The 27,890-nt window shown below is 30.9% G+C and overlaps 3 protein-coding genes across 4 annotated transcripts in view; 1 reads left to right on the top strand and 2 right to left on the bottom strand.

Moving 5' to 3' along the window:
• Positions 1-1,285: 1,285 nt before the first annotated feature.
• LOC115879218 (protein ILRUN) lies at positions 1,286-8,523 on the bottom strand. The gene is made up of 6 exons (XM_030895914.1): positions 8,391-8,523; positions 7,896-8,101; positions 7,721-7,840; positions 7,443-7,669; positions 7,226-7,383; positions 1,286-3,071 (listed from the first exon to the last, which is right to left on the bottom strand). Exons 2-6 carry the CDS (start codon positions 8,087-8,089, stop codon positions 3,039-3,041), a joined length of 732 nt encoding a protein of 243 aa, XP_030751774.1. The 5' UTR covers positions 8,090-8,101; positions 8,391-8,523; the 3' UTR covers positions 1,286-3,038.
• A 1,555-nt stretch (positions 8,524-10,078) lies between these two features.
• On the top strand, positions 10,079-11,398 carry LOC115879368. Its single transcript, XM_030896150.1, has 4 exons — positions 10,079-10,236; positions 10,314-10,448; positions 10,508-10,661; positions 10,715-11,398. Exons 1-4 carry the CDS (start codon positions 10,185-10,187, stop codon positions 10,842-10,844), a joined length of 471 nt encoding a protein of 156 aa, XP_030752010.1. The 5' UTR covers positions 10,079-10,184; the 3' UTR covers positions 10,845-11,398.
• A 3,138-nt stretch (positions 11,399-14,536) lies between these two features.
• Positions 14,537-27,890, bottom strand: part of LOC115879142 (RUN and FYVE domain-containing protein 2) — a 36,612-nt gene continuing 23,258 nt past the window's right edge. For both annotated transcript variants that reach the window (XM_030895810.1, XM_030895808.1), the window contains exons 9-12: positions 27,503-27,600; positions 22,264-22,480; positions 18,662-18,886; positions 14,537-14,862 (exon numbers count right to left, since the gene is read on the bottom strand). In XM_030895810.1, coding sequence (XP_030751670.1) covers positions 14,725-14,862; positions 18,662-18,886; positions 22,264-22,480; positions 27,503-27,600 — 678 coding nt within the window. In that variant the 3' untranslated portion in view covers positions 14,537-14,724. The remainder of the gene's footprint in view (positions 14,863-18,661; positions 18,887-22,263; positions 22,481-27,502; positions 27,601-27,890) is intronic.

Here is a 27,890-nt window from a genome sequence, read left to right as displayed (position 1 = left end):
ATTGTTGTTTTATAGAATTTCAAAACAATGACAAATACTACCAAATTTTAGAATATAAATCAAAGTTTAATATAAATAAAATAATGTATTAATATTCAAATCAAACAGCCAGGTCAACCACATACATATAAATACTTATTCACAGAAATATCAAAATGTAGCAAACTCAAAACGTTTTTATATGTTTTAATGGTACTATAAAATCGAAAAAAAAACGGTGTAACAGTGGCCTTTGAAATGAAAATTGATAATTTCTTTCGGACTTTACCTCTGGATAATATTAATTAAAAACTGATGTAAAACTTATCCAAAGTCAATACTTCAATAGAAATAAATTTAAAAAAAGTTATGCAATCATTCACAAAGGTATCTATTCAGAAAAACATTTTTTTTTGAAAATAGGATTTTTTTTATAAATTAAATTTAAATTTTTAGGTACTACTTGATGTCAATTTTAAATACATTCAAAGGCCACTATGACGTCAATTTTTTTCGAACGTACAGTATGTTTACAAACATATTTATCGGGACCCTACTTTTATATATATTTGCAAAAGTTATTCAAATGTAGAGAATATCATTGGTCCCCTTTGTATTCATAGAAATCCATCCAAAAAATTAAAAAAATAGTGGTTGACCTATACATCTTATTAAAAAATATATGTATTTTCTTAAATAGTCAAGCTTTATTAAAAACTATAGGTATGTGCCATGTTTGAGACAAACTGTCAATGTACAGGGTGTTCTAATATATATAATCCAATAGCTATACAGGGTGTCCCAGAAATAAGTGCAGACATTTTAAGGGATGGTAGATCGGTCAAGTTTTCTCTGAATCACAACATTTTAATTTTCGAAATAAAAAAAAACAAAAATCCATCAAAACTGTTTAATTTTGACGTATTATATTGAATATTTAAATAGAATATCTGATTCTGAAGAATAATACCAATAAACTTGATATTTTTAAAATCATAAAAATATTGTTTGTTCAGCTGAAAAAGCAGATATTGTGCATTCTATTTTAAAAAGTTCTCTTTATGTCAAAGTTTGATAGTCCGAGAGCATATGGCAATTCAAACAAAACTAAAATTTTCATAGTTATATATAAAATAAAATGCTTCATCAGAAACGATTGTACCATTAACATTTATAATAAATAAGTTTTCATATTTTTATAATTATTATCAATAGAACAGTTTATTTGTATTTAGTGCAAAATAAATGTTTTACAAAATATTTTTTTCTCATTCGTAGTCATTTAAACAAGTGCGGTAGTCATTTAAACAGCGGCGTCAATACAAGGATATGTAATATTTTAATTTTGAAGTTACAAAAGTAAATTATACAAAAAAATGTTACGAGTTAAAAAAACAATCAAACCAATTTGAAAAAAGAATTAAATTTAGATAAAAAAACAAAGCTGCGAACGTATATGTCAAGGTGGGTATTCACTTGCAACAAAACACTCCGAACGAACCAAAGGCGCCGCGCGCGCTGTATAAAGTTTGTGTAGTCAGTACGTTGCGCCGAACCGAACACCGAACCGCGTCAAACATTTTCCGCAGCTTGTCGGTAAACGGGATTTGCTCAAAAGAATTTGTTCGTTGGCCGGTGTTCAGTGGATACGGCAGTTTTGAACGTTCGTTGTGTTTGGGTTGTTTTTAAACTGTACCTAGCTATGGAGTGGAACAGAGAAAAGTGTTTAAAGTTAATTGATGAGTTTGAATGGTGGCCTATTTTACTAAATTAATAATTAATTATTAAATTAATTAAATTCTTCTTATGCATATAATCTAGGTCACTAAGCAAGGCCATTGACGGCGCTAAAAGAGGCGTCTTGCCCACGTTTTTCGTCCTTTCCTTTTTTTCTCTTTTTTGTTACCCGCTAATGCCTCTATAATTAAAAAAGCACCAGCCGCTATGGTAATATCAGGTGCATCCTTATCGACAAACACACTAACACTGATTCACACACTGATTACTGGTGGGAACGCAGCGAACACCGCAAACAGGCGGAACGCTCCGCGCAAAATGTTTTGTTGCAGGTCGTTCAGAGCGCTCCCGGAAAATGTTTTGTTGCAGATTGTTTGGAGTGCGCGGCGCGTTTGGTTTGTTCGGAGTGTTTTGTTGCAAGTGAATACGCACCTTTAGATTTTAAAATTTAAACTTAAGATCAATTCTTCGAGTATACATATTTGCCAAAACTTTTATTACATGACATTTCCTTCAATTGTAGGAGAAGCATGCATACCATCTCTACTATCGAATCGTTTATCGTGACGCGCGACGATATTTTTTATCTTATACTACGAATGAGATGTGTTTATGAAACCGCATCACCCATCGACTAAAACAGCGAACGGGAGACGTAATCGTGACCGGAAAGCTCGTTGTTGTCACTAGTGAATAATGAATATTATTATTATTTCATAAACTCATGTATAATAAGCAAATTTTGAAGGGATGCGACGCATCACCCGCATCAATGGAAGCTTTGTCGCTGTTTTCTAATAATGCTAAAGGATATAATAATATGTAAACACCCAGTGCAATTAAATAATTGTCCAAAAATGCAAAAAACGTTATTTTTTGTTAAATATTCACTAACTTACAAATGATCCTAAAAACTATCGTTTTAAGTGTGTCAAAACATGTCAGGCCAATCTAATCACTTATTTAATTCACAGGAAGTCTCAGTTAAATATTTTATTATTTACAAGATAAAAAGATGGGTTTCAAAAAAAAACATTAGTTCTGGAAAAAATGGGAAATATTTTGATAAACATACAAATAAGTATTTAGTTAAATAACAGGACAATTTTTTGTAATAAAAATAATACACGTACATATTAAATAAATATAAAAGTGAAGTTACTGTTTGTTTATTCCTATTCAAGTGTTTAGAAATTAAGAACTTTTGGCACGTTTTAAAAATTTATAACCCAGTAAAAATTTGTCCCAAATTGGTTGTTCCTACTCACACACCTAATTTCACTCATCCAATTGCTTCCATTGATTCATTAGACAGTCTAATGTTAGTGGTACATTTCATCAGGTGGTGCATTATCCTATAACAATATAAATATTTAGGTTATTTTTGTTGTTAAAATCACATACACTCAGATGGGAAAAAAACGCAACTCATATCTGAAAAAACGCGCAATGCGTGTTAAATTGTAAGACAACGCCTCCTAGCGTCTACAATAAAAAAGCTTATTATTATTGTTTATATAGTATAGTCTGTAAAACGAATAACTTTGAATTTCACAGTTCCCGCGGGCTTTTCTAGTGTTAATTTTATTAGGTTAGCAACTTGCGGCCATGCTGACGCAATGCCGTCTCTAATAGAACAGCATCAGAGCGAGATTTATGACGTCACGCTAGTTAGATACTACGGATTAATAAATATGTTGTAGAATATATGGAAAACATAATTATTCCTCGTATTTTTGGTTTGTATTTTAAAAATGATATAGTTTACATGAGATATACATAATATACAGTTAATAAATACAATATATATACGTATTTATAGTAATAAATACTTTGGCAGATAAACTATGAACCATACAAATGCAGCAAATGTTTTACAGTATGGCTGAAATCGTACTCCATAGTCAATGTAGATAGTTTTTGTGTTAAGAATAATAATTTAAAAAAATATGTGGTATCTTTTGACAAGTTTATATTAGTTTATTAATTGCAGTAAACATTATACTATATAAATAAATTTTTTGAATGCAAATAATAATACATCACTATTAGTAGATATTGAATGTTTTTTGTTAAATTAGATCGATTTTCAAACCCCAAAATTTAAAATATACTTTACATTTTACCCATTATCTTATGTACTACCTATTCATTATTTGTATATTGTAAAACATTTGCTGCATTTGTATGGTTCATAGTTTATTTGCCTAAGTATTTATTACAATAAATAGGTATATATTATATTGTATTTATTAACTGTGTATTATGTATATTTCATGTAAACTATATCATTTTTAAAATACAAACCAAAAATACGAGGAATAATTATGTTTTCCATGTATTCTACAACATATTTATTAATCCGTAGTATCTAACTAGCGTGACGTCATAAATCTCGCTCCGTGGCTGCTCTATTAGAGACGGCATTGGTCTAATATTTAGAAATGTCAAAAGCTGATGACGTTTTACTTTTGTCAATTATGACATTTCGTGTTGATTTTTGCAAGAAGAGGAAGAACTGTCACTTGTTTTATTATTTTCCTTTTCTATTTCACGAAAGTAAAAAGAGTTACCTACCTGATTCGTTCAGGTACTCAATTTAAAGAATATCAGTAACTTTTTTGACAGAGGGATTTTATATTTGCCATGTTGGTAAAAAATAACGGTCAAAATTCAAAGTTATTCATTTTATAGACTATATTAGGGATGTCAATCCTGAAAGGTTTTCAAAATCCCGGGATTTTCGAGATTTGAACGACGAATCCCGGGTTTAAAATTATCACAACCTAATATCATAAAAAAAATAAAAATTTCGTAAAACACGAAAATTAACAAAAAACTCTTTAAAAAACCATATGAACACCAAACAAATTTTAGCAAACAAATTATAGCTACAAATTTAAAAAAAATAGCGCAAAAATATTAATGCGTCCAAAGTTTTATCCTCCAGTCTTGAACGTATCTTATTACACAAGATCCCTGAAGAAAAACAACTTTCAGATTCCACGCTGGTGGCCTGAATGGTTGACAAAAATTCAAAAGCTCTTTAGAGATTACGTCAACGACTACCACCATTTGAAAATAATTCAATTTCTTGGGTAATAACGTCGGACAATCGCGTCTTATTACTTCTTTTGGTTTTTATCGGCTTTGAAGATTGTTGTAATGCTTTCTGCAGTTTAACCTTTAAAGGTTCATTATCTTCTCTCTCAGAAATTCGGCAATAGGAAGCTCTTCCTCTTCGCTGTCGTTGCTGGTTCCTCTTCTAGTAGTATCTCATGAATTGTCGAGCTCTAGTCTGATTAAAAGCTTTTCTATCTCTGATTTAATTAGGGAAATATTTGATGTTTTGAAACAATCATCCGTTCAGAGTTTACAGGTCGCTCTGTTTTCAGGTCGCAACGTTGTCGGATTTTACGTAAACTACTTTAGTTCCGAAATTAAGCAATTTACTTTATGGCATGAAAAATCAGTATTTATATAATCTTATTTTTGTTACACTTTTCCTTTGAATATTAATAAAGACACTATTACTATTATTATTATTATTATATAATCCAATCCCAGGATTCTTCGAGGCCAATTTTCTTCCGGAATCCCGGGATTCCGAAACCCTGGATTGACATCCCTATACGGTATAATATAAAGAAAAGAAGGCACTTTTGTATGTCTTTGTCTCGCCAAATTTTGTAAATATTCCATTTTCTTATTCTCCATAGCAGTTGCGCCTTCTAGCGGCGGTTCTACAAACTTGAAAATAATTTCCAGCAATTTCTCGTGGCCTCTTTAGTTCTAAATATTTTTTTCCGCATGCCCTACGACTAATACTTTCCAAGATACAGCAGAAACACCTTGTACAGGGTGGTACACTTTCATACGAAGCGGAGGCTCCAAGAAGAACGACAGTTTATATCGAATTATAATTTTATTAGCATATGTTGGATAATTTATAGCATTTTTTTTTAATATAGAGAGATCTAGAGGGGTGTCCCCAAAAAAAGTTACAGATCAAAGTTGTTTTTTTTTTAATGGAACACATTATCACTATATAGGGTGTCTCAGATTTTAATCGGGAAAATTTAATAGACGATAGAACTTGCAAAAATAAAACAAAAAGTTCATATAAACTTGTAAGATTTAAAGCTTCCTTTTCGAGATACAGAGTACCATTAGAATACTAATTATAATATTAATTGCCAATTAGAATTTATTTTTTTTGCAAGAAGTAAGCAAGATAGACAAAAAAGTCAGGAGACAAAAAAATAATATTTTTAATTACTAAATCCAAAAATAATATTAAACTTCTAAAAAAAGCAGTGGCGTGCCTATTTTTTCCTTTAAAATAATTTAACAGTGATGCCCCACCGCCGCGCCTGGCCATTAAACCTAAATCTAATTACATCAAATTAAGTCCCATAGTAAGTATTATAAATGGGTCAAGTTATATCAAAATTGATTAAATAGTTTTTCAAATATCTTTTATTTTTTTTCTTTTTTAAGTAACTTTAACACCCTGTATTTCGAAAAGGAAGCTTTAAATCTTAAAAGTTGATATGAACTTTTTGTTTTATTTTTGCAAGTTCTATCGTCTATTAAATTTTCCCGATTAAAATCTGAGACACCCTGTATATTAATTGCTTTTCGGATTCTAGGAGAAAAATAATGGTGAGGAATGATAATTCATTTCACAAGTGTATGACTAAAACGTAAGGTGTTTGACATATTTAACATTTTTGTAAAAATGAAGAACAAATTTCAAATTTCCATAAAAGCTATCTAAATTGGAACTTAACTGGTATAGCCTAATATGTAGTTAAAATAACTATTGTTCTTTAAATTAAATTAAAACTTCACCCAAAAAGTTATACAGGGTGAGACAAAATTAATATTGAACATTGGTCACCTTTAAAAGCAAGTTACTCTTTTATTTTAAACGGAACACCCAGTATATTATTCCCATATTCAATGGGGAATTCATGTCTCTTCAAAATACTATTAAGGTTGCCTACCCCTCAAACAAAGATTTTCCTAGATATTTTCATTTACATGATTTGATCTGAGTAGATCTTTATTATTTGATAAAATCTAGGTGGCTGGTGATATGTCTGACGTTACTTCAACATAGCTGTCAATTTAGTTCAACTATAGCAACTAGTTACCGTTTTGTGACGTTAAAAAGAAAAAAAAATTGTCAAAAATTTGCCGAAAATGAAAACTTATCCAATATTCAACATCAAAGAGAAACAGACAAATACTTTCAATGAAAAAGTATCAGTAAATTATTATTTTTAAATTCTAAAAAAACTAATGTTTAAAAATTCTAGTCTAAAAAAAGATAATATTTAAAAAAAACCCACTACCTTATTATAATAGATTGTGATTTTATGAAAATTTTAGATTTTATGACAAATCAACTGATATAGGTATATTTTACAAAGATTGTAGTAAAAATCTCTAATAAAAAACTTGACAATATTTTTTTTGGTTTAATAAAAAAATTTAATCTTACCGTGCTGCTGTCCCTATGATGCAAAGTCTGTCGAATAAAGGGATTGGGTACTTGAGGCGCTAAGGGAGGAATTGCTCCTAGCTCGTTAAAATGAGACAATTGTTCAGTCAGTTCGATAGTACCCTGTTCCACAACAGTCAAAATAACCCACATCGGATCTATGCATATAAAAAAAAACATTAAAATATGATTAAACAATAATAAGCAGGATTTCTACCTCCAAAATATGAACCACTTGGAGTACATGCCCTCCATTTACTTTGATAAATGCCGGGAACAGATGGACTAGTCATTTCTACACAAAGATGTGTTCCTTCGGCAGGGTTTAAAGCAGGTAGCTGTATCCTATTACCACCGAAATCATTGCCATCGGAAAATTGAATGTAACATCCAGCAGGCCATTGTTCAAGACCGTTATTACATATATGCCACGACTTCTGAAATCTGAAAACAAACATAATTAACAATATTCCAAATATTTCTGTTACAGTTTACCTTGTATCTGGTTCTATACTCTCTGTTTCTGTTGCAACCGGATCAGATACTAATGCCATTGATGGCAAAGTGTTGGGCGACTCTATATCTAAATACGAACAAATAGCAGCTTGTAAATTCCTGAAATAAATCACAATCATGTATTTCAACAAAAATTCTTGTTCAAAGCACCTACCAGTTATTCATATCCAAGAAAAACGCAGCGGTCGAATTATTTAGATGGCTAGGACTTCCTAGAAGTTTTTGTAGTTGAGACACAAGTTCATCTTTATCGGTTGTCCCCATACAACTAAATTGCTGTAAAAGTGACTGCTCAATATCAAGCGATCCTCCAACTCCTCCATCAGATGATCCATTATCAACATCCATTGTGCTTTGTCACTAGATACCAAATATAGTAATAATTGAGCTATCATAAAGCAGATATTGTTATAAAAAAGGACTGCAAGACATGTCTTTGTTTTTATTGTATATCACTATAAATGTTATACGTTTGTTTCAGAGCCGTAAAACGTTTAAATTGATATCAAGTACAAAAAAATAGACTAAATTTATGTTATTGGATACCAAGATGAAACAGATTTAACAATGCACCATTTGAAATATCATGATAGGATAGGAATTTATAAATAACAATTAACTTAAACTTTGAAATTTTTTAATAACTTACCTTTCAATAATTTATACTATGAATTATGATTAAAATGAGTAAATTTTATCAGAAAAAAAACTTTTCACCATTAAAACGACATGACAGAAAAACAATATGACGTCACTAAACTTCAGAATCATGACACATCATGACATGACATAATTATTTCGGTGTTGTCATATTGCAAAAATTATTCTCAGTTGTAATAACAAAGCAGTAACAAAGTAATAATTTAATTTGGGTATATTATATTTCAAATAATTAATATCTGAAACTTAATATATCTGGTTTATACGCAATAAATTATTAAGTAAAATAAAATATTTATAATATTCGTAACTTATTTTAAAATATACAAAACTTTTCAAAAAATGAAGTATAAATATGGCAATGCTGTATACGTCATAAATTTATGACGTTTGAGTGTGTTTCCGTTAGAATTTAAATTAAATTTGTTTAAAGTTTATTAAGGTCATATCACGGAAAAACTCAATTTACGAAGCAATTAATTGATAAGCAGCTAATTATGGATAACAGAAGGACGCCAAACAACTTGAAGCCGCCAACTACTAGTTCGGTGTCGAAGTGGTCCAGAAGGCCAAGAAGTCTTAGAAAACCATCAGATCCAAACTCAACATTTTCTTCTAATCCTGACCTTACATTTACTGGATCTGCTAGAAATCTAAACAGAACTGTACGACAGAATTTAAACGCGACTCTGTGTGGACCAAGCCATTCCAGAATAAAACCAGCGATGCCAGCTGCTGCAGTTGATCTAGAAGTAGAGTACGATCTAGCATACAATGAGTATTTGCAGGCTTTATTGAAACAACAAATAATTAAGAAAACCGTTGAGGAGCATAATGATAAGTTGAATGACCAAATATTTCTTCAAAAAGAGCAGCAGTTTAAATTACAGACCACGTATCAGGAAATTACAGAGAAAATATCTACTCTAAAGAAGCAAAGTGAAGTTGTAGAGTTTCTGGATAAGTTAGATGTTGGTGTTAAGGAGGTAAATAATATTTCTGAAAGGTACAGTGTTCTTAAGCGTTTAGATCAACTTTCAAATATATTAATTGAAGAATCCAATCTAATAAGTGTACAAAACATTAAACCTATAAAGTCACAGAAAGAATATGATGAACTAATTTCTACCTTGAATACTTTAAATCATACAATCGAGAAGATTTTAAATTCCGGACGGAATTTTACTGAAGTACATGAATTGGCTAAAAGTGTAAAAACTTTTGAACAATTAAGAAATAATGTTATTCAGTCGCACGAGAAGAATCTAGAATTACGAAAAAAAGCAAGTATTCAGTTTTTCTCCAATGTTTCTGATATGTTTGCTAAGCAAGGTGGATACTATTAATTAATATTTTAGTTTTTTATTCTTATTATTTATTATATAAATAAGTTCATTTTTCATTTTATATTATTATTTATTAGAGAAATATATATTTGTTGAAGTTTATTTGTTTATAAAATTATCCTTTCATTTTAAATTTAAAAAAAATTAAAACCTAGTCCAAAGAGGAGAAATGACTAGTCAAATAACTAGTATCTTTGAATAAAAAGGAACTAAACGTAATAAAACCCATCCCTGGTACTGACCATAGATACGGACAAAATATTTTTAATGAAAATTTAAGTCTATGGGTAAATGACAGTTGTGGTTTGTAGCGAACTTCAGATGTATTTACTAAAATTAAGAGTAGGGTTATAAAATTTTTAAATTTTTATTTTGTTTATTGTTTACAAATATATTTAAAATATAAAATATCTATTCTCTTTTAACAGTCTCATAAAATGTTTAAATATTTCTTTGTTGTTTTCTGCTTGTCATTATTTATTAGACAAGGTAGGCAAGTTCAATTTAAAATAAAATTATTTTTAAGGTGTGGTCTCTATCGCTAACATTATTTTACAAATTTTCAGGCCTAGCCCTTTGGTGTTATGAATGTGTATCGACACAACCTGGGTGTGGAACCCAATTCAACTGGTTGTTTCACTGGACCAAAATATGCCCAGAAACCGATGATGTTTGTGTTAAAATTATTGAACAAAGAAGTGGTAAATTTACCAATGCCTAGTTATTTCTTTTATTTTTAATTCTTTGGTGTTATTTACAGATGAAACAATAATAACAAGATCTTGTTTAAGCTCACTGAGAGCTATTCGTACTGATATCCCAGCCGATCATTACGAAGGATGTAGACCAGCTGCAAAGGATGTTCATTTAGCCAACTATGTTAATAACTCGATTAAGGAGTTGGATATATACAGGTATGTGAGTATTTTACCATAAATTCTTTTATATTACATATATAATTTTTCAGAAATTATTACGATAAAACGACATGGTGCTTTTGCTTCTTGGATAACTGGTGTAATAGTTCTCCTAGTTCAAATGCACATGTTTACCTTATTATTGGTACTTCTTTAATATCATTGGTGTATATGTTTTGAAGGTAGGAAATTATCATAACTCTACCATTTTAACTTGAATTCCGTCCCAAAAATGATCAAATTTTTGTCCATAAGTGTCTAAATATTTTAAAATTATTGATTGATATTTTGATAAGTGTGTCTTAAAGATATTATTCATAAGTGTCTTATTGAGAAGTGATTTATGCAAATAATATAGGTAAATTTAAATGTTTTACATAAAAATTGACTGGATTACAATACAAATCGTCTTTTGTATTGTTAATTATATGTTGTAATGTTTATATATTATGTAGGCTTAGTGAAAGGAGCATTTGTATAGTAAATAAGGACATTTTTAATATTCACATCTATTAGAACATTTCAAAGAAGAAATGTCATTGTGAAAAGAACATATTGAATCTCTTTCTTAGAATATTTATGATGTAGACAATTATTCTATCCGTCCAAAACATTGTTTTTTTTGTATTTTAAAGATTTTTTATATTATATTCACTTTAGAGCAATAATTATACATAGTTTTACACTAAATTGTTAGTTTTTAAGAAAAACAATAAATTTATCTCTGAAATATATCTTGATATATTTTTTATTCCATGTAGTTTATAGTTTTAAATGAACTAGGTACAAAAATAAGCACACTTTAGTACTGTTAATAAAATATATTCATCTTTATATAAACTTGTAAATGTATTTATACTTAACGTTACAATATAGACATAACACTAGCACCTCAACAATTAGTACAACATTTTTTATACATATATAACAATACCAATCATGGTAAAGATAATTTTAACTCTGACTGATAACTGATAAATAAATATTAAGTAGTTTAATATTTTAAAATATACTTTAAAAGTATATTTGGTAGTATAAGGGTGTTCATATATATATTTTACGCTTATTTTTACCCAATATCCATCTCTTTAAATATTGGTTCTGGAAAAAAACAAATATTTACAAAGCAGCTAATGGCTAAACTATAAGTGAACAAACCCTGTATATAGTGTGATCAAAATGTTTTATGATAACATGGGCTTTGAATTTGAATTGCTTAACAAATTATAATATAATTTCTCATAAAAAAATTGTTTGTTTGTAAGTTTTAATGCAGTTTTCTGCAATATGAAAAATTGTAGTAAAATTGATAAAGTTTAACCTAATAAAGATAGGATTCCTATTTAAATTGTAGTAAAATATGTGTTTATTATGTTTTATGATAACATGGGCTTTGAATTTGAATTGCTTAACAAATTATAGTATAATTTCTCATAAAAAAATTGTTTGTTTGTAAGTTTTAATGCAGTTTTCTGCAATATGAAAAATTGTAGTAAAATTGATAGAAGTTTAACCTAATAAAGATAGGATTCCTATTTAAATTGTAGTAAAATATGTGTTTATTAACAGTTTTAAAATGACTTAAATTATAAAATACTCTGGTTCAATACTCGAAGCAAGAAAAATTTGAGATTTATACTGTAACTGTCAATATTCAAAGCTTGCTTGATCATAAAACTTTTTTATCATCACATGATATACCATCCCGGACACTTCATTTACGTGGTCTGTATTTTAATGCATGCGACAGAGATAAATATAAATCATCGGTTGACAGACAGAGAGAAAATAAAATGCGGCACACAGTTTTGCCGATTTTTACGTGTGAAGGAAAGTGTGTGTAGAAAAAAATAAACTATTTTAAAAACTTTCATGTATACTACTGAAATGAATATAATGTATCTAAGCTAAATATAGTCTATTACAGCTTTATAGTAAAATGACTAACTAATTGTGAAAAATAAAGTTCCAACCCTAGATGCAACATTTTTCATAAACGCCTACTTGTGGGGTTTGAAATTTTGATGCAAAATTCGGCAATACCGCATAGAAGAAATTATCAACCCAACTTTTGTCTCTTTTTAATACCGTATGATCGAATAAAAACGGCGTCAGCGATGGCTATGAAATGAAGATCACTGTCATTTTATATGTAAAATTATATTGGAAATGTCATCGATCGTCATTTCCACTCCAACTGGACGCCATTTTTTTTCGATCATACGGTACATTTAGCTGTATACAAGGTGGTCCGAACTGTATTCCGGAAACTTCAACAGCGCATGCTGCAGATAAAAATAAGTAAAAAAGTTCATATAAATGTATGTCCTAAAACGCTTACTTTCAGAGATACGGGGTGTAGAAGTTTCATTTTTATTTCGATTTTTTCTAAATAATTTCTGAAGTAACGTTAATATTTGGATGAAAATTGATGTCTGGGATTTTTTTGATATGAGGAATTTGATTTTTATGTCAATAGGGGTTTTCGGAAATAAAATCCTAGATTAGGTAGTTTACTAATCAGCTGTTCCAAGATCAGTGCTGAGAGTAATCAGCTGGTAGTTTAATTACGAACGGTTGGATCATTAGATTAACCGGGTTAACAATCACATTTAAATATATTTCGTAAAAAGAGATAAATTAAACAAATAATCTTAATATCCCTCTTTAACGATTGTATAAGATCTATTTTTATCCTATTTGTTTTGCTTTAAGTATACTTTTTAGTTTCTGTAAGACTATTTTTTATAAAAACAAAATGTGTTTTATTTTAGGCTTTTTTAAAATTATGCCATTTAAAACAAAAACACTATAAACTTTATTTTAATAATTTATTTACTGCCAACATAATAAACATTCCATCATATTAATAATAAAAAATATATCAATTTTTATCTACCATTGTGATGAAAATTTTCAAAATTGTCTGTCAAATTCCATTCTTTCATTATGCCTGGCTATTTTAATCTAAATGTTTTAAACCACTTTTCTGTAGTTCAGTTTTCATTTTTTTCCTATTGGGTGTCTTCAATAGTGTTTTTTCGCAGACAGTATCTTTAGAATTACTTTGGTTGGTTTTTTATTTATTTAAAATCTAGAGTTACTTGATGCTATGCTGATTGGCACATTTTTACGGTCACTAACAAAATATCATGTATTTGATCAACATTAGATAAAGTGATTTCGGACAAAACGGTTATTAAAAAACTTTATACTTCTATGCGGACCGTTACGTTTAAAATTACCCTAGAAATGATCAGCTGATTAATTCTACCCACCTCGTAAGGAGGGTTAGTAGGATCACAACATATGGCAAAAATCGAGTTATTCGGATCACTTTCCGAACGCATTGACTCGTTTTGAGATCACTTTTCGAAAGTCTGGATTAGTAATCCTATCAATCCGATCAATCAGATCACAGTTTCCGAAAACCCCTAATATGACTCCTATTTGTAGGGGGCGCCACCTACATATGTTTTAACTGGTTTGAAGAGTAATAACTTTTTGTCCTTACCTGTATATAACTGTATAAAACTACTGAGTGAAAAAATATACATTTCCGTGATTTTTTACTTAAAAAATGTCTCTTACTTACGGACGAAAAGTTATTACTCTTCAAACCAGTTAAAATATATGTAGGTGGCGCCCTCTACAAGTAGGAATCATATTGACATCAAAATCAAATTTCTCATGTCAAAAAACTCCCAGACACCAATTTTCATCCAAATATTGATTTTACTTCAGAAATTATTTGGAAAAAAACGAAATAAAAATGAAATTTCTGCACCCTGTATCTCCGAAACTAAGCATTTTAGGACATACATTTATACGAACATTTTTACTTATTTTTATCTACAGAATATGCTGCCGAAGTTTCCGGAATACAGTTCGGATCCCCCTGTATCTGTCTTACACGTTAAAATCCAGACCATACTAACCAGATTGGTATATTTGAGAGTAAATAGAGAACATTGAGTTCTAATCCAAAAATTCGATAATTTATATCAGTCTGGCTTAAAAAACGTTGTAGCTGGCTAATTATTAATAAAAATTTAATAAATTACATCACAGAATATCTTGCAATGAGCAGGGTATTGCAATCATCGCACACCCTAACTGGCTTAGCTGATGACGGAAGCGACATAGAATTATCGGAGCAAGCGTTGCAGAATATTTCGCCACAGTTTCGACAGTGGTGCTGAAAATAATACACAATATTATACAGGGTATGCCAAAAAGTTCATAACGAATGGAGAATTTAAAATTTGCCTGATGGTGGGCTGGGGCTCAGAGTAGGAGGACTCTATTTTGTTTGCCTACTTTGTACATAGAAATTTTTTTCTTTATTTTTATCTGTAGAATTATAATTCTACTTGATAATTATCAAACCAAAAACAATATACAGTCATCGTAAAACAATTTCCTATGCACGTGATCAACTTTGGGTGACAAGCGATGGCGACAGCGCTGCCAGATTGATATGGATTTATCTTTGATTTATCCTAATTTAAAATTGACAAACAATATATTTATTATATCATTTTTTAAATAATTTTACGTTTTATTTTTAATTTAATACTAATATTTTAGTAATTAATTGATTTATTTGTTTTTTAGCTTATTTTACTTATTACATATTCGCAAAAATTAGTCCATTATGAATTATAATTATATTTATTATTATTATTTATTTATTTATTAATGTACAGGGTGGTAGAAATTGATCTGTTTTAACAGGGAAAACCTATTTCCTGACTAGATAGAGCAAAACCGACATATATGTCATGGGCCCGATTTCTGAGAAACGTTTAATGGCGTAAACCATAGGCGCAAACCGTCTCTTGATATTTTCCCTGCCAACTGAGATACGGGGTATTTTTGATTCTTTTACCATTTGGAAAATTGCCAATAACTTTTGTATTTCGCGGAATAATAAAATTCTGTAAAAACGTTCATAAGGCACTTTTTTAAGCACAATCCAGTGGCGTAGTCAGTTTTTTCTATACGTGCTCTTTTTGTCAGAAATAATAAAAAATATAAATTTTTAAATGGAAATCATAGTTGGCTGTGAACTTAAAAAAATGCTGGCATTTAACCCTTTCCAACGATATAAAGTTATGTGTATTTATTTCTAAGAATTAGAGAAATATTAGGATTTTTATCTTTGTATCGAAGCGGGCCTTGATTTTGTGTTGACCTAGTTGCCTTATTATTTTTTATCACAATTTAGTATTCTATATCATTATTTATCTGCATAATTAAAGACTTTTAAAAAGGTAAATCAACATTCTATATTAGTATTACCATTTACAATTAAAATGCCAGGGTTACAACTGCACTATTAAATTGAGAATTTAGAGAGAATTAGATTGGAACAAGCGACCCCATTTCTTGGCCTGCTAGGTCCTGTGATGTAACTCCTTTCGACTTTTTTATAGGAGAAATTAAAAGACCTTATATAAGGGAAGAACCATTGGGACGAGAGAAGAATTACAGAAGGCAAGCTACTACTAGGCAAGCTTTTGGACTTATTACACCAGTTTGCCTAATAAATCGTTCTAACTCTGTGCGCAATAGATTTTTATTGTGTATTCAACAAGGATGTGCTCAGTTTGAACATCTTTGATGATTTTTTTTTTAGAAAACTCTATTCGTCACTCAAAAAATACGTTTTTTTAGTTTTGTTCTTTGTTTATTGTATCGATTTCAATTGTAATTACTAATACTAATATAGAATGTTAATTTACCTTTTCAAAAGACTTTAATTATGCAGATAAATAATAATATAATAATATAGAATATTAAATTGTATTAAAAAATAATTAGGCAAATAGATCAACACAAAATCAAGGCCGCTTCGATATAAAGATAAAAAACCTAATATTTCTCTCATTCTTAGAAATAGATACCCTTAACTTTATATTGTTGGAAAGGGCTAAACGCCAGCATTTTTTTAAGTTCATAGCCAACTATGATTTCCATTTAAAAAATTATATTTTTCATTATTTCTGATAAAAAAAGCAAGCACAGAAAAAAATGACTATGCCACTGGATTGTTGTTAAAAAAGTGCCTTAAGAACGTCTTTACAGAATTTTATTATTCCGCGAAATACAAAAGTTATGGGCAATTTTCCAAATGGTAAAAAATCCAAAAAGACCTTGTATCTCAGTTGGCAGTGAAAATATCAAAAGGCGGTTTAGGCCATTAAATGTTTCTCAGAAATCGAGCCCATGACATCTATGTCGGTTTTGCTCTATCTAGTCAGGAAGTAGGTTTTCTCTGTTAAAACAGACCAATTTCGACCACCCTGTACATATTTCAACGCCATAAGTGGTAATAACAAGTAAGAGGGTGTTATTAATGCACAAACTAATAATCAGAGAATTTAATAAAAACTAACGTAGAAATAACTTTGAAAGTGGTATACTGTGCTTATCAATCAAACTTACTTCTCTGACTGCAGTCAAGGGTAATAAATGACCTTTATTGCCATGTTCTCGTTCAAAATAGTTTATCAGGGAAGCTACAAGCTCTTTGCTTCAACTGTTTAAATGAGTCTGCATATTTTCACCACTCAATTTTAAGAAATGCAATATAAAAACTCGGAAATTTAGTTCTTAAAAGAACTGTTTGTGCTTAAAAGTACAATTTTTAAAAAAAAGACTATTAAAATCAGGAAAAAAAACGAGAATTACTCACCAAGATTCAACAACAACACGATGTTATACAAAATAATGACTGACATTAGGATAATTGTCAAATAATAAACGACAACATTGCTGAACACGGCGCAATGTGACCAATATAGCGATAATAAAATTTGGTTTAAACTAATTTTTGCAGCTTTAATCTAAATAAAATATCTGTTACAATCATTTGCTCTATAGAATAAAATGAAGAATGAAGAGCTGGTCGGTATCTTTAATTATACAACAAATTTAAACATTTTTGCCAAAATTTCATTTAGTCAGATTAATAGATTTTAGTGTTAATTCAATGATTGGTGACGTGCATCGGAAAATGTTTTGCGATTACCGTAAATTAGTATCAATGAATATTCTAGCTCAAAAAATAATAAAGTTAAGCTGAATTTATAAACTCGGAATTTGACGTTCACTTGCAGTTGGATGTTCGCGGCAGTTGAGGTTCAAAATATATGCATTTATAAACGGTCAGTTTTGCTCGTAGGTTAGGTTTGTAACTGTGAAAAAGTTCAAACATAATAATACAAAATTGCGCAAAAAATAAACATTACATAAACAGAAATAATGAAACAATAAGGGTCATTTTTCAATGCCTCTCTTTTCTGTGCCTCACGTGATCGAAAGGCGCTTACTCATTGGCTGTCGTTCCAACTGACGAACGTCGCGAACTGCCGACTTAAATATTGACCATCTTCGTTCTCCCTTGAACATAAAACGAACTGCCAACTTTTCGACCAACTGATTTTATAAACGAGGAGCAGACTTACTAAATGCATTTTGTCCATATTTTAAGATTTTCAACCAAAGGTAGCATTGCAAACTACATACACAGAGTTACAATATTATGTCAGAAACCACGTTCTAATTCATCTTTTCCCATTCGAATTAAATGGCGAAAATACTTTAGACTTTCTATGTACTGTATGTCCATTGGCGGTAGACAAACAAACAGAAGCATGTCTTTTTGTTCTGTGTACACACTGCTGTTTGTTTGTCATTGCCAAATGAAGAGTGTTTTTTTTTGTACTACAACTTCTCTATTTTTTTAATAATACTACTTAAAATAATGAATGCATCTCGAAAGTCTGCTCCTCAAATGCGCGCATTCATTTCATAGTGTTGAACATTTTGTACGTCAACTGAACTTCAACTGCCGAGTTTATAAATCCAGCTTTAAAGCCCGTTAAAAAGCCAAAAATGTGTAAACAAATTCGAATTATTGAATAAGTTGTCATCTCAGTAAAGTTATGACCTGTATATTTAAAATAAAACAAAAATAATTGTAAACTTACTCTTCTTCGGGTTAAACTAAATTCCTTCTTACAACTTTTGCAATTCGTCGCAGTCTTATCACTAGCCCAGGTACCCTCAGACTTATTTCTATTGGCCTCCTCTTTGAGATCGGAAATTTGTAATTTGGTATCGCGGAGTTGTGCTCCTAACTCTTCTAGAGTGTGTTCCTGTTCTAAACAGTTATCTTTCAATGTGTAATATTCCTCTTGAAGTGTCGCGTACTTCTAAAAAATTACAAAAAGTAAGATAATCCGGTATATTTAAGAGTCCAGTTCATTAGTCCGAAAAAGTAGCAAAATAAGCGTTCGGCAGTTAACGTTTTCTGTAAAACTGGCTAGGTATGTTTACACAAATGAAGAAGGAAATTAAAGATAAAGGATTATACTATATCCGTATTGTAGCACATTTTTAGACAACTTCTTTATTTTTAAGATTTTGATGGTCAAACATCAACAAAATATTCCTTATGTTTGGATTAAATTTTCTCGAAAATAAAGATATAATTTAAAATTCCGTTACAATACGGAAATAGACTGAAGTTTTGTGATTACAGTGATATATAATTTATATGGTTTTGTAACAAATTGCTCCCTATTTTATGGCAAACGCTGAAGCTCTGCAAACCTTAATCAAGCCTTAATCAAAGCACGTGTGTTTGTAATTTTGGGTGCGGCTTAACACGACAGGATCGGGCTAGGCCTTAGACAGATTTCTGAAATATAATATATATTTCCTTCGCCCACACACCCGCTGTACCGGACCCCTGAGGGCGATCCGAAAGTACAGCGTAATAGACTCTTAAACTTAATTAATTTGAATGTAAAGCCCCGTGTGTCTACACATAACTTTTACCTGCCAATCTTGCTTATTTAGACAAATCGTATAAAGCAAAATCTTGTGTGTAGACGAAAAAATGGTTCAGAAGGTAACAATTAAAAGCTGTAAAAAGTTTATATTTCGCAAAACTACGTTATTCTATTTTTTATATAGATTTGGTCACCTTATAAGTGTGGTCTGGATTTTAACGTGTAAGACAATGATGAAGACAGCTTATTGAAAAATCAGATATTAAAAAGAGGGAAAAGTTGGGATGATACATTTCTTCTATGCGGTATTTATTGCCGGATTTTGCATTAAAATTTCAAACCGCCCAAGCAAGCGTTTACGAAAAATGTTGCATCTAGGGTTGGAACTTTATTTTTCACAATTAGTTATTCATTTTACTACAGCTGTAATAGATTCTTAAACAACTGTCTAACGGAAAACAACAGTCTAACAATTTCTAATTTCTAACAAATAAAGTAAAAACTTTATGATCATCGAAATTGAAAAACTATCCCTTACACGAAAAATTAGGTGGACATTAATGAAAAAAGTGATTTTTTCAGGATAAGTTACAAATTGGGACCCAGCTTAATGAGGCAAATGAGGTATTTTTCAAACCACCCCGACCCACCCCTAGGTGCCACCCACTCACTTCTAATCTCAAGATAGCGATACTCCACTTGTGACACTTCTTTGGAAAGCTAATTGAAATTGCTAAACGATGGTCATACAGATTTCAACTTCTGTCTTCTTTCAACAATTACTGGTAAGTAGTGATAAGAAATGTGGGTTTGACAATTTGAAAGAAATTTAAAATGATAATTTATTTTAACAATTGCTCAAAATGACAGCCGTTTTGTTCCATACAAAAATACAAACGATTTTCAAATTCTTCTCTCACTTTTTGGAAAGTCTCTCTCGGAATATTTCGACATGCTTCAGTTATCCTCTGCCGCAATTCTTGCAACGAACCTGGTGTTGTCTTGTAGACTATGGATTTAGTGTAACCCCGCAAGAAAAAGTCTAAAGGAGTGAGATCAGGTGACCTTGGCGGCCACTCGATTGGACCCCTTCTGCCAATCCATTGCCTTGGATAATATCTATCCAACCACCGCCTTGTGACAATAGAATAATGCGGAGGGGCTCCATCTTGCTGAAAGTGTATGAGGTCTTCATTAAGAGTTAAATTTCCTTCCAAATCTCTTTGATTTTCAACCTCATTTAAAATGGCCGGCTCTATCAAATTGTTCAGCATTCCCACATAAGCATCACCAGTCAAATTTCCGTCGATGAAAAATGGACCTATAATTTTATCGCCTAGTATTCCGCACTAAACATTGAGCTTTCGGGGATGTTGGGTGTGTCCTTCAACAACAATATGCGGATTCTCATCGCTCCAGTATCTGCAGTTCTGCTTATTCACAATTCCGTTTAAAAAAAATGAGCACTCATCACTAAAACAAATATTTTTTGTAAGTGAAGGTTCCCTTCGAATTTCCTCCGTCATTAGTTCACAGAACTGAATCCTTCTATCTGGATCGTCGTCGCCAAGTTCCTGCAGAATCTTCATTTTGTAGGGATGGAATTTGTGCATTTTCAATACTCTCCTGACAGATGTTCGAGGTATACCTGTGATTGATGCTAACTGGCGTGTTGATGCTTCTGGATTGACCGATACCTGACCAATAACTTCCATCTGCATTTCTTCATTCAGTACCCTGGGCCCTGTCCTTGTTTTATTTTTGACCGACCCAGTTTCTTGAAACTTTAAAATCAAATCTCTAACATAAACGTGACTTACGTTTTTGTCCAGATTTCTCTCACTGAAAGCACGGGCCGTTCTAAAATAACACATACCTTCAGCACCATAAAGAAAAACTATTTGAATTCTTTCTTCCACAGTATAAACCATTTTTCTTTCAAATAAGCGAATCAAATAAACGTTTATAATACCACTAAATTTGCAAATGATTGAAAATCGATAGAAGACAGTGCAAAAACGCAAAAATATGCCGGTTTAAGATTCCTGTTTGTTGAACGTAAAAAAATAGATGATAAGGAAGAATTTGCGTTATCGCAAAATTAGGCTGTAAAAACATCTTTATGTTGCCTTTTTTATTATCTACATTTAAAAATGGCATTGATGAGATTAGAAGTGAGGGGATGGCACCTAGGGGTGGGTCGGGGTGGTTTAAAAAATTCCTCATTTGCCTCATTTAGCTGGGTCCCAAATTGTAACTTATGCTGAAAAAATTACTTTTTCCATTAATGTCGACCTAATTTTTCGTGTAAGGGGTAGTTTTTCAATTTCACCCTAAAAACGTTATGATCGTCGTTTAGCATTTTTCATGGGCTTTCCAAAAAGGCGCCACAAGTGGGGTATTGCCATTTAAGATTTTCAAGTGAGTAGGGGTGCCGCCTAAGGGGTAGGTCGGGGTGGTTCAAAAATACGTCATATGTATTCCCCCTCGATATTATATAAACGGTATTTTTTATTTTTTTGATATCTTTTTTGGTTTAAAAATTATAGCCATTGTAAGTTTTCAGTGGCCCACCCTGTATACTGTATTTAATAATATAATAGTAAAATAAACAATAAATAACAGAAAATAACCTCAGTAAAGACTGACAAATCCACAAAATTTCAAATCAAATTCAAATGTGTCAAATGAATCGTCAAATAGAACTGTAAAGGATCCCCACCATAAAGTTCTCTTTCAGAATCTGTCAGAAAATACAGACCACGGAAACAAAGTGACCAGAGCCGTATACTTACATCTGCTATTATTCTCAACTGACTATTTTCATGCTGCAGCTTGGATATCCTTTCTCTGTCTTGTTGCATCGACTCCTGCAGTGACATCCTCCATTCCCTCTCAACTTTCAGGTCTCCTTCAACATTGCTTGCTTGTTCTTCTACTTGTGCCGCTTGCATATGAAGTTCTCGCTTGACTTGTTCTATCGAGGCTCTGCTATTTTCACTATCCCTTAACCTTTTTATCAAAAACCATCTATGTATTTGTGTGGTTTAAATTAAAAAAAAAATGCAGTGTGAGGCAGTGATGAGTGTTTGGTTAGGATATAGAATGTACTAATACCACAAAATTGTACTTACTAAAGGTTATTTTAGAGGGAAACACAACACTACGAAATCAGAAATATAGTTCTAAATCCAAGTGTGGCATATACTCTATACGGAGTGTTTGTCAAACAAGGTAAAATAGCTCAGAAGGTGATTCTTTGAATCATTTTACGAAATAGTTCTATATAAATATCGGGTCTGCGTCTCAAAATTGGCTCACCCCTATAACTTTTTTATTTTTTCAGATAAAAAAACGAGATTTGGTATGTTAGTATATGACATAAATTAGGACTGATTGGTGTATTCAATTATTTTTGGTCACTTCCTGTTTCACCGGAAATGACTACAACTTTTGCAGTATTTTTACTACAATTTTTGCACCCTCGGTATTTTTTTACTTTATTCGATAGAAAATGGCATTCTGAATAGAATGACATATCATATGTCAACTTTTGACATTCTCGCTTAATCAAAAATTGTATTTTAAAATTCAACCAGCTAGAATTTTTTTTTCCTGACCAGTTAAAATATGCCCCAATCGTATTTTTAATCATATCTCAATTTTTTCAAATGGAACGATGCTGGCTCATTCGCATATTTGGCAAAAGCATTTTTTACGAATAATTTGATACCACACACTTGGTATTTCGAGTCAAATTTTCGTTACGAACGGCAAGTTATAATTTCAAATAAACCATATGCGAAAATGTCAAAAGTTAACATATGATATGTCATTCTATTCAGAGTGACATTTTCTATCGAATAAAGTAAAAAAATACCGGGGGTGTCATTTAAAAATCAAAAGTTGTTGTCATTTCCGGTGAAATCGGAAGTTTCAATCAATCCTAATTTATGTCATATATTAACATACCAAATCTCGTTTTTTTAACTAAAAAAATAAAAAAGTTATAGGGGTGAGCAACTTTTGAGACTCACCCGGTATACTAAGCTTTTAAAGCCTGAACTGATTATTCTAAATAATTAGTTTGTATACAGGGTTGTCCGAATTGAAATCAAGGCACTTCGGCAACATATTCTGCAAATAAAAATAAGTAAAAAAGTTCGTATAAATTTATGTCCTAAAATACTTCGTTTCGGAGATGTGGAAGTTTCATTTTTAATTTTTTCCAAATATTTTTTATGAAAAAAAGAGCATAGTTTTTCTCTCAGTAGTGTAATACAGGTACAGACGAAAAGTTCTTACTCTGTAAAACAGTTAAAAAATATGTGCCCCCAACAAGTAGGAGGCAAAATGACATCAAAATCGAATTTCTCATATCAAAAACCACCCAGATACAAATTTTCATCCAGATATCGAGGGTACTTTAGAAATTATTTGAAAAAAAAACTGAAAGAAAAATTAAACATCTATAACATCCTATATCTCCTTAACGAAACACATATTAATTGATATGGACTTTTTTATTTTTATGTTTATTATTATCGTTGAAATTTCCCGACTATAATTCAGACCACCCTGTATATTTTATAATAAACAAAATTATTCTACATGCAAGAAACAAAAATTATTACCAATTTTTCACAGACAGCGTTCTGAAAGTGTTAAAATTCTGTGTGTAGCTTTTAGTTAAATTCAAATCTTTCCAGGCATATGTTTATATGAACTATTTTTCATAAAATGACTTTAGGAATAAACCCTTAAACACTTATGAGACACTATAGATGCTACACTCAGATGTAACAGAAATTTTTTTAGTCAAGTTTAAAATGTTATATTTTTTTATTTTTAATTGTATTTCCTTGATTCCTTGATTTTTTAGCAAACTGTATATAAATATATCAACTTTAATTCGTAAACTCAGTTTATTATAAACTTCAGTATTTGACTTATTATACAGGGTTAATCGAAAATTTATTTTTTACCCTATCTTTAAAACACCCTGTGTAATAATTTCGTGAGCGAATTTTCCTAAAACATCATTTTTCGGCAAGAACCGTGTCTCCTGAATATTTTGTTTTTTTGACTCATGTCAACACATGCCTTGGTTAATTTTTAAGAGGAAAATGAACTTGCCACAAACATTTTGCAAGTTTTTTCAATTATCGTTACTTTTTGGTGTTATTGTTCATAATGACGAGGTGGCTTTGGTGATTATAGTTCTGTACGATTGAATATGGTACTTAGTGTCGAAGATTTTGCAAAAGTCATTGATTTTGTTGAAGATGGCTGAAATTATAAATATTTGCTTGTTCCTTGAAGAAGAATGGGAAACATAACACAATATACAGTACGTCTGCTGGATCTGTGTCTATGAAAGGAATGCGGACAAAAAACATTTAAATAAACAGCAATATATTTTATACGTCGACTTGACGAGTACGTCACCACAAATCGCTCCGCCCACTCATTTTATTAGCCACTTGCAAATTTGTCGAATTTTTATTGATGGGACGCATCGTCTAATTTTTTACGAAAAAATTCGAGAGAATATCGTTTCCCCTCTCACGGATACCCCGTAGCTACAGAAAGGACAGACGTACTGTATTTGCAGCCACATTAACATTATGAACCGACGCGACGCCTACAGACTGTTATAGCACAGATTAGGTATTCTATAAGTATACAGATAAAAATCTTGTCCCTAATTCGTGGTACGAAAATTGTTTTTTATGACGATGTGCAAACGGGTAAAATTTCCTGTGCGCAAAAATAAACTCGCGTAAAATAACAATAAACAGCGTAATAGAGAGATATAGCTAAACCGAATAGCGTGCATGGACGTTAATAAGGCTAGGTGTTATTTCCTTTACGTGAGGTAGTATTAACTCTCTTCATTTATAGTTATCGGATCGGAAAGAATTCTGTTCGCGTCGCGTCCGCTATTTAAACTTAACCTAACTTTGAATTTAAAACTCTGAAATTGTTTTGTTTACTAGGTATTTTAAAACTAAAGGGCTAAAGTGCTTATTTCCAGTGCTTTATTGTTCAACGTCTGTTCAACGTTCAACAAATTCTCTTAGAAGGGCTAAATCGTCATCTGCTGTAAACCTAAGCCTCTTTATAGGTTCTTTAATATTGGAAGAGGTGGAATCCATATTTTGGGCCATATTTATTTAATTTAAACTAATCCCAGCTACTTAAATATCAAATTACCTAATAAAACTAAAGTAATAATTCAAAACAATTCAAACATAACCTAAAATAAAAGATCTCGCCGGCCGGCCCCGGTTGTCAAATACCCGCATATGCCCATTTAAGCAATTTTTAAACGTTATTTAGAAATAGCGCTTGGTGTAATTGATCCGCAAATTACGTCAGACGGTAACGTTATTAGCGGGTGTTGCGTTAAAAATTGACTAGCGCATATCGTAACCATGATAAGGTACGCGTAAATACTGCATGACGCTATTCGGTTTTCAGATATCTCTCTAATAACTCTGTCGGTCAGGCGCTGTGCACAATTTTAGAGGCCATAAATGGGCGTGCTATGTGCGCAAACTAGTATCATAACTAGTGCCCGATTCCGAAAATTGGAACCACGAAAAACAATAAAGAAAAAACAAAGTTTATAATCTGTGGTTATAGCAACCGGGGGAGGCAATACAAAGTATTAGACTATTTTTTACAAGCTTTTTGTTTGTTTGTACACTTAGTTTTATTACAGTTATTTTTTTAATATCCTTAGTTCTGTTAGTGTTATTAATATTTATTAAAACCAATCCTGTGTCGTTATATTTTTACGTTTTTTAAATTTTAATATAGAGTTCTAATCAGTGTCGATATAACATTACGACAATTGTCACCAAAGCCACCTTGTGATATTAAAAAATAACATCTCAATGATAGTTGAAAAAATTGCAAATTGTTGGTAGCAAGTTCATTTCGCTCTTAAAAATTAACCAAGGCACGTGTTGACATGAGTCAAAAAACAAAATGCTCAGGAGACATGGTTCTGACAGAAAAATAATGTTTTAGGAAAAGTCACTCACGAAATTATTGCACAGGGTGTTTTAAAGTTAGGGTAAAAAACAACCCTTCAATTAACCCTGTATAATAAACCAAATATTAAAGTTTATAAAAAACTGAGTTTATGAATTAAAGTTGATAGATTTATATACAGTTTGCTAAAAAAAAATCATAAAAATAGGGCTAAAAGTAAATAAAATATAACACTTACTTAAAACTGATAAAAAATGTTCCGTTGCGTTTTTTTTGCGCATCTGAGTATATAATAAGGATCAAACAGGATATTTCACTTTTCAAAAAGGATTAAAGTCTGTTATTAAAGTGTTCATATATAAAACACTAAAAAAACTTATATACATGATGCATCACTGTGAAAGTAAAATACCCTGTGAGTGTGGTTGTGCGTACGTAAAAAGCAAAATGTTCTAAAATGAAAATAAACAACAAGAAACCTACTGGCAAACCAACATATATACAATAAATAAAATATAGAAATATAAAAATAAAAACACTAGGAAATAAAAGTGTAAGCTAACTAAGTGTATAGTGTGTTTTGTGAAGGGTTTTCACTATTCTAAAATAAAATTCGCCAGCAAGTTTGAACAGGTTTTTATTGAAGCGAATGTTACTTGTTTTTATAATTTTTGCGACATATACAAGAATAATTAAATATATAAGAAATATCTCTGTATCGAGGTACATGTCTTACATTGGACAACATTTAAAACTAGTTCATTCTAAGTAAATGTCACTAGCTTATTATTTAAGACTTTGTCTTATGATTACAAATGCATTTTATCCTAGAGCTAGGAATTTCAATTAATATCTCTAGCTTTAACAATTGTTATTTTTTGTCGAAATGGTTAAAAATAGCTGCCATACTGAAGGTTTGCCAACAGTTCCTTGTGGTTATCTTATGTTGCTCCAACTATTCGATAGAAAAATGCGATGCTAATGATCTAATATGATAGAGATTACAGGTTTAGAAAGGAAAGTTGTACCTACTTAGTTTCGAGAGTTTGTACAGTGTCTGTCATAGTCTGTGCCTTAGCTTCTAGTTTGCCTACTAACTCGGTTTTATGCTTTAAAGAGGCTTCGCAATCCTGAAATCATCCAAAACGTGTCTCTTTTCAGTCTTACATACATCACACAAATTACTCTATCCTTTATCATTATATACACTCTTATTAAGTAAATAAATATTTAGTTTTGTGTAATATGGAAGAACAGAACTTTACACCTCTTATTGTTTGATAAGTGTAACGAGTATGATTCCTTTAATGACTTTTTGGCTAATATTTTTATGAAACAGTAAATATAAAATAATATTAAGAGTTTTTTTATAAAACATTACGAGTATTTGCTAGTTTCACAATTAAATAAACATTATTTT

Source organism: Sitophilus oryzae, unplaced genomic scaffold, assembly GCF_002938485.1.
Source record: "Sitophilus oryzae breed Bouriz unplaced genomic scaffold, Soryzae_2.0 scaffold_1576_pilon_pilon, whole genome shotgun sequence".
In the NCBI taxonomy this organism is placed as follows: Eukaryota; Metazoa; Arthropoda; class Insecta; order Coleoptera; family Curculionidae; genus Sitophilus; species Sitophilus oryzae.
This window is presented reverse-complemented; position numbering and strand designations above follow the sequence as displayed.